The sequence below is a fragment of the Asparagus officinalis genome, chromosome 7, assembly GCF_001876935.1.
Source record: "Asparagus officinalis chromosome 7, Aspof.V1, whole genome shotgun sequence".
NCBI lineage: Eukaryota > Viridiplantae > Streptophyta > Magnoliopsida > Asparagales > Asparagaceae > Asparagus > Asparagus officinalis.
In genome coordinates, this window is record NC_033800.1 from 48,189,062 (window position 1) to 48,197,675 (window position 8,614).

Consider the following 8,614-nt stretch of genomic DNA (forward strand, 5'->3'; position numbering starts at 1 on the left):
CTCTGGTGCGAACAGTACGCATTATAATGGAATCCTATTCATTTAGTAGGAGTCACCAGGAGAAGCCAAAGGGATGTAACAACCTAATCTTCACTTCAGTGCTGCTTTCCGCTCTCGATAACATATCCCTACCTTAAATTCTTCAAGAACCCGTGTATCTATTTACTGCCAACCCCATTCCCTTGTCTCTTAATTCTATGTACATAAGTAGTATGAGAGAACTATAATGGAACAGTAAGAAAACCATTCAACAAGTTATAATTTGTCAATGGACTAACGACATAAGAAAGAGTAATCACACATCTGACAGTGATTAAATAAATATGCCCACACCAAGAGGTTAAATGCATAGGCTGACATGCACATATGTTTACATGTTTCCTGAGTTTAATTTGGTAAGGATCCGAACGTAACAAAAAGAAATCCAGAAAAAGATCATCATAGATACCATTGCATGCCTACAAGGTGGAACCTTCGTGGTGACTACTCAAAGACATATAATGAGACTTACTGTAAATCCAAATCGCAAGGGATTGCGTTCCTTCGCCTCTTTTGCTAAAAGAACGCGGCCCTCTCCATTGCCATCTGATGGTGGTAATACATCAAAAACAATGATATCTAAGAGCTTGGGATTTAAAGGATCTTCCAACAGAGCCAAGAAGCCTGGTTTTAGTACAGCCCATACCTATACAAGAGTATTATTTTCATCCATCAGGCTGAACCAAATGACATTAAGTAGAGAAACTATGATTGCAAAGTAAACTAAATAAAACCAAGAAGTTGCCATCATTGTCTGAGTCTTTTCAGTAAAATGGCATAAGACTGGAACAGCTTGACAAAATTTTATTATCAGCTAGCAATCAAGTATCAAACATATAATCTGGGGTTGACTTTTGGCCAAAAAATGTGCAGAAAAGGGGAAGGTGCAGCATAAATCCTAAAAGACTGGTTAGGAAGTAAAAAAGAAGTTCCATAGTGTTTATGCAACAAAGAACCTCCAAAGTACCCATTACATGCTACCTCAAGATAGCGACTCAAATTACATCAGTGAGATGAAGCACGCTGTTACACAAAAAAAAAACCAACCACCTTGTGGATGCTGTTCATGCTTCAAAGTTTTCTTGATCTATTGAGCATCAACCATGTGAATAATTCTGTAAATAATGGTCCATGTAATTCATTGATAATAGTGTACTTGCCCCTAAGGCATGATACATAATTGTCCAAAGCTAATGCAGGAATAGATCTTTTGCCGGAAGCTTTTCTGGAAATCTGGGAATTTAGGGTTCCTCGATTCTTTAAGATAATAACTATTTATAGAATTTAAATTAAACTAGTAATTAAAACCAAACTAATCACAGTTAACATACAAAAACTATAATAGCGAGTAAAATAAGCAAAGGAAAAAAGACAATACCCTTTGCCAGCTGTCATTACAACAACTAAAACAATGACAAGCACAGCACTTCGTACCATCACCAGCCCTCTGAATCTTTGGCAAATGTCTCACTGTAACATAATCTTCTTTCAGTTTAGGTCCGTACTCCGGCACAAAAGATAACCGAGAGACCTCCAGAAACTTACAAACCTGCGGAGTGTATACCTTCAATTAAGTTGATAACTACAAAGATGCCAAGAAAGTAATAATCCTACACACATAGGTTAGCTTCATGGTCAATCATATCATGAAAAAGAGATAGGTATCTCTAACACTAAAATTATGCCTTATATGGAGAACAACATCAAGAAGACTTGTCTCTGTTACTCTCCAGAAAAGAATTCGGGAAAAGCAACTAGAAACTAACATGCTGAAAACATGATAAAAAGGCCTCTTGTTTCATGGGTAAAAACTGAAATAAATGAAATTAGCAGGGCTCAAAAGTTCGGCATAAAGGCTTTGTTCTTCTTCTTCTTCTTGTTCTAAAAAGGTTTTTGGTACTTTGAGATCAAGGCCATGATGAAGATCATTCACTGTATGTAATTTTGAAGAAGAGCGGAGAACTTTCAAGACTGATGGTTGAAGAATAGTGTCCTCAAATCCATGTGAGCAGTGAGCACGTGCATATGGACAGTATAGATATAAGCCTATAAGAAGAACCAAATGTGCCTAGATGTATATACACACGCATGCATATTTACATATATACCTACACATGTATACATACATAAACACATACACCTGCAGAAGCAAACATGCAGAGATACAAGCAAGAACACTTTTAATGGTATCAGGGAGCTAAGACTGACACTTAAAGATACATGATAGATGTGATAAAGAAGATATAAACTACATGGAAACAATAACCAAACATTTTCTATATGTTTGATCTATATTGCAAGTAAACACAGAGATTGCCAATAAATGGACATCTCCACAGAGCTCTCAGAGTTTAAATTCAGAGGCATTAGAATGGGTAACACGTCAGAAAACACTTGCTATTTAATGTTTGTTTAATTTATATTTGTACGTCACATCCAACATTATGGATCTTCAATTTGGATTGGGTGCCATATATTTTAAGTAGAGAAATTAGTGTTCGACCCCTTAAAGTTGCCCTTTCCCTGTCAGTTGATTTTCCACACATACAGTGAAAATTAAGTGAGTCATAAGTAAAGAAATAATGTGAACGAAACGATTAAAATAATTTTAGAAGGGCACCTGTCCAAATGGAGTACCAATACGTTTATAAGTTATAATTATCTACTTGGAGTGAGTTTTCGACAACAGCTTAATTTTCAAGGGTACAAATGAAAGGAACATAAGGTATGGATATGTTCGTGCATTTTTTATTTCTTAAAGCATCTCTAGGTTTGTAGATGAAATTATTTTGTCGAAAACTATAAACAAAAGAACTTTTGTCCTTTAGTCATTCAGCACCATGTGCAAAGGGAGAGGTTGGTGAATCAAGAAGCTGTGCAGCTTCCCTACAGCCTACGCAGTAAGCATCTGTTTGCAAAGGGGGAAGCTGGTCAGCCAAGCAGCGACATAGTTTCTCCCAAAACACCAGGTCCATATGCATGAACACAAAGATTTTGGGCTCATGCAAGCTAATCATTAACCTTTGTAGCTTGTAATAAATTTAACTTTTCTTCACAGACAGCAATACATGTATTTTAGAACTTAGAAATGGACAAAGTGGATAATGATAGTCCTTGTTACTGAAATGGAAGGCATCAGTTCTAATTCAAACATGCAAGCAGAAATCATTTAAGAGTCTAAGAAAAGAAATTTGATGCAGATAAGAACCAACAGTAGTAGCAATTTTCAACCACTTCACGTGAACATAGGATTTAACTGGAGGCATCAACAAATTTAGGGAAATGGGTTTCCCAAGTTTTTCCTTAAAAGAGGTATCACAGCTTTGCATTCAGGTTCTTCGATCCAATACAACATCGAATGAAAAGTCTCTTACATATTAAATAAATGATTGCTCTTCACTGGTCAATATAGCATGGATTATCACAAGAAAAAAGCAATGTAGATCAATTGACTAAACTATTTATGTAATTTAATTATTTAATAAGCAGCAACAACCAAAGCCTAGTCATTTCACCTTACCATGTAATTTCCAATGATCAGAAAGTTGTAACTTGTACAGTGCTTGCCATTTAATCAATGTATTTACGTTCCAACAATTATGAAGCAAGTTAAATAATTGAACCACATAGTTTACTGACAGACAAAAGCATTAACTTAAAGCAACAATTCGTGACAAAATAATGTTTGTCCACAATTTTGTAGCATCTCCAAGGTAGTTGTAGCATCTTACACCGTATAGTAAGATACATATACTTTGTAAAAGCATATGTAAACCTTTTCTTTAGTGTTTAACTAACTAATAATAAGGTTTGTTACAAGAATAGCATGCCTGAGATTTTAATAGTATATCTGCTACAACTCTGAAGTTGAAAGTAGCATTTTTACTATAGTTATTGACTTATTACATTGCAGTGAGGCCTCATGGAAATCCCCTCTTAAGATCATTATTTAAACGAAAGATTAATGCACTCAATGCATTGCACACACAGTAAGGCAATCAATAAACCAGCTCAGACATCCATCTAAGAGGAGCTTAGAGGAATTTGGTTGGTTAGAGGGGACAACATAACGGAAGTAGACAGAGAAAAGGCTGCATGAAGCATGAGTAAGCAAAAAAGAACAGATGAGCTTCTTCTCTAAGGGGAGTGGCTTTTCCCACCTTTACCATTAAAACAAAAGGGTCAACAGTTCATAATACATACAGTAAAGAAACGGTTTTGAAATGTTGATTTAGTGTGGTTAATTCTACGAATTAGTCAGAAAACATTTTTTTTAAATAGAAAAGAAGGATTCATGTTGCAGACCCCAAGGGATGAAAGGGCTTTTCTGATGACGTAGTTGTTGAAATTGTTCTTTTAATTTTTTCTGTGGGGGTGACGGTGATAATGGTGGTGTTGGTGATGGAGAGAAAGTATGTGGTAGCAACATAAACTTCTATAGTGACAGCTCTATATCAGAGACCAAAAAGCAGAGTCAAAGGATCTTATGCATTTTCTACAATCGCCTCTGCTCCAACGTTGCATCCTCCTAGCACTTTCTTGCAACTTGAGTAACTTCCGGACGCAAATAAAATCAATAAATACTTGAATAGCCTCATGCAATTTTCATGAACTAATAGGTTGTGTACTCACCATCTTTCACAGAACCCACATATTCTCCATCCTTCAAGAAACACTATGACACTACATAAATAAAGCATTGTTTGTGGTCAAAGAAAAGATCATCATACCTCCAAAGAGTTTGCGATATCCAAGTTTCCCAGAAAGTGATTTAGGTAACCTTGCATAGCCACCTTTGCCCTATCAGAAATAGAATATTGTCTTCCGAGTGATGGTCGAATAATAGACAGGGCAGCACTAGAAGGAACATTTCTGCACAAGTATAAGAATATTTAATTAGGAGAAAGGCTTACAATAGGAAAGATCGCTACTGGTCTCCAGAATACTTGAGGAATGAATGATCTTAATTTACATTGACATGTTTCACTAAAGACAATGAGTTTATTTATAGAATGCGGACCTATCATCTCCTAGGATTACAATTCAGTGTAGCTACTAGTTACCACGTGAAACAAAATAAGAATGTCCCGGCGTCCTGCAAAATTCATGATATATGATTTTCCCCTATCTCGCATGTAGATGCAAACGCAAGATTCAAAAAACAGACGACCTGTAGCTGCACCGAAAATATTGCACCCGGAATTCTGCTTCTCTCCCGTCTCCCTCTCTCCAAGGTGTGCACGTGTTGTGTCTCTAGCCAGTGTGTGTAGACTTGCGTGCACGCATGAGAGTGTGTCCAGGTAACAGCATGTGTCCCTGTGTGTACATATGGGGGGGTCATTTATGTGTGTATACGAGTATTTCATGCGTGTATGCATGTGCGTGCGCATGTGCGTGCGCATGTGCGTGCGTTGTTTTCATCTTGAACATAGACCTATCATCATTGTCTATTCTCAACAATCTGTCTAGGAATATGGTATGGAGCATACACATAATTAGAAGACCCTCTGAAGTTTCCTCAGAGACACTTCACTGTAAAGCATATATATCAAACAAGAAAAATTTTCTGCAGTGTGCACGCATCTCTATAAAGCATAATGAGGTGTATTTCATTGCCCATTACGTAAAATGTGAGCTGTTTCAATGAGAATAACTGATTCCACATTCAGCATTATGCTTGAAAATATTAGTAAAAAAGAGAATAAAGACCATCACTGACCTGTTTCTAGATGAAATGCTTTCCTCATGTAAAGGTACAGATTCATCATCAGCTTCATCGTCGTCTTGGACAACTGCTGTATGCTCCCCTATACCAAGATTTTGGAGCCAGTCTTTAACCTTTAAATACACATCAAGGAAAAAAGCATATTAATGTTGCATCCTTCTGATGATAGGTGCATACCATTGGAAGACTGATGCGTGCCAAAATAAAATCTCAATTACTTGGATAGCTACAGATAGGAACCCAAAACGCAAGCATTACCAGAGCCAAAGAAGTATAACTTAGCTAAAACAGATTTTTGAGGAAACGTAAAAGCAACAGGAAGTGTACTTGTGGTAGTTGAGGTAATCATTAAGGCTCTGTTTGTTTCCACGGAATAATTATGAAGTATAAAGGAAGTAGAGGCTATTTCTGATACTTCTGAGCAAAAAACATGTATGTTTCTCTAAAAAAGACTACTTCCAATAGTTAAACTCCGATGTGGCGCCTAATGTTATCCCTACTTCCTAAATGTTTTTCCGCCCCTCAAGGCTCGAAAGTAATATGGAAGTAAGTGAAATGTGCATTAATTAGAAAATAAATAATTTTTCTTATTAATATTTCCTTTATTAGTCACTTCCGAACAACTTTTCATTGCTATCCAAACAAAAAAGGAATGAAGAATAAGACATACTATTTCCACTACTTCAAAAAATATGTGAAACAAACAAAAAAAGTATTGCTTCCACTATTTCATACTTCATAAATTTAGAAATTACTTCTTTGATCTATTTAATATTGCCGGTACTTCTATCAAACCAAAGGGGCCCTACGAGTAAACTGAATGGAGAAGAAAATAACACTTGTGTCAAAATAATTTAGCATGTTCCTGAATACTTCTGCATAGTAGTATCCTTACTTGATTCCAGAAGGCCAAAAATAAAAAAAAATTCTGGTTGTCTTTACTCTAATATTTTAAAAAGGAAAATGCACTAGCACCATAACAATAAAATCATGAAGTTTGAAAATTTCTATTTGAAGTCCAACTTTGTAATTCCACAAATTAAGGCTCTTTGAAGAGTTGAGTAACAATGTAAGATGATTAAACTTGTTTTCAAAATTGAAAAAATGACAAATCTTGAGATTTATGTGCACATTAAAACTCATTCTTCGTAATGTTTGAATGCTGAAAATAAAGACTTCTAGCAGTAAACATGTTAAAAACCAATCTGAACAAGTGCTATTAAAGTCAGAAGCTTCTAACTTGTAGGTGTGCTTAGAAATTACACAGAAATTACAGACAATGCTCTAGAACAAAAAATGTTACTAAACAAAACAACACAAGAAAGGATATCGATCAGACACAAACCTGTTCTTGCTTCTCATGTAGTTCCTCAACAAAGGCACGTTTCTTCAATGCAAAATGTAGATAGACAACTTGCGAGGCTTTCTTCAATAAGCGCCACTTGAACTGGCGTGCAGATGCAAAAGTTAGATGTGATCTTTAGATAGCGCATCGAATGGACTAATGAAATGTAATATGCATGCAGAAAAAAGCAAGAGATCATTTTCATGACTTGTTTGTGTACTGACTGACATCTATTACTGAAAATTAGTACCCGCTCATCATTAAATAATACAAGAGGTTAATAGTAATCAGATGGATTAGAAGAGCCATTTACATGTTGGTACCATGTTCCCTGTGACATAAGTGGAAAAATAAGCATTAAACGTGCAAGGAAACAACTCTAAATATTTATGCTTCAAAATAATATATAGGCAATTGCAAAATCATACCATAACATCTGAAATTATCAAGCAAAAAGAAAAGTGAACCCCACATATCGGAATGCTACCTTTACAGAAAAGATAAAGTGGACAGGAGCTAGTAAAGACAACAAGCTAGAAAATGTTTTCTAATATGTCAATTATTAGAAGCTAACTATCAGAAATAGCATAAGAAATCTTGTTTTGTTTATTGATAAATAGACATGTTTGTGATCCATATCACTTTTTATCATTAAGTACACTACCTAGTTGCTAAATTTTTCGTTGCAGTACCATCTACTATTCAACTAATTTGCGGACCCTTTCTTCCTTGCTGATTGAGTCACTAAGATACTTTTACAACAGTGGTTATCTACAAATGGCATAAAAGGAATAGGCAAGAATCAGATAACGCAACTGTTCAAACTGCTCAACCTCTACCATTGGAAGTTAACAAACAACCTTAATCTTGTGTGGGCCCCACTTGCACAGTGATGGTGGCCTCAATCTTCATGAGCATTTGGCGCTCAAGTCTATACAACAGAAAATTGGCGGGAAAAAACCTCATTGCTTGACTACTGAGATAACAACGAATCAGGAATTTTGGGAGAAAATGGTGAAGTTAGTAACCACACTCCTCTACAACTTCAGTAGCATTCATGACCGTCAACTATTTTACTAGCACTAGAGACCCTGAATTGGTGTTTTTCGAAGAAAAAATTGCAGATACCCACCTCTACCTCATGAATTACGCGGTGAAAGCGCTAGCAAAATAGTTCAGGGTGACAAGTGCTACCAAAGCTACAAATGTGGGGGGTTATCTGCAATTTTCTCACGTAGATTGAACCATCCAGATAGCAAAAATCCATCAAATTAGGATATTTCCCAAATTGCACTCAAAAATATCCAATTTATCCCAACAATCAACCAAAATTCATCAAAATTACCTGCTTGTACTGGAATTCAATCACATAAGAGAGCAACACCGGCGTAATATCGCTGACATCGGGCCGAGACACCGAAATAATCGTCGCCTTCGGCAATTCATCGAAAATCCAAGTGCTCTCCGGCGACTGCTGCCGGAACGAGCCCGAGCTCGCCAGCGGA

At 36.3% G+C, this 8,614-nt stretch overlaps 1 protein-coding gene across 1 annotated transcript in view; it reads right to left on the bottom strand.

Annotated features, from left to right (window-relative positions):
- LOC109848755 (phospholipase D zeta 1-like) overlaps nt 1-8,614 on the bottom strand; it is a 32,385-nt gene that overhangs the window by 23,540 nt on the left and 231 nt on the right. Inside the window, 6 exon segments of the mRNA XM_020418408.1 lie at nt 512-685; nt 1,418-1,588; nt 4,770-4,911; nt 5,759-5,877; nt 7,110-7,211; nt 8,455-8,612. Coding sequence (XP_020273997.1) covers nt 512-685; nt 1,418-1,588; nt 4,770-4,911; nt 5,759-5,877; nt 7,110-7,211; nt 8,455-8,612 — 866 coding nt within the window.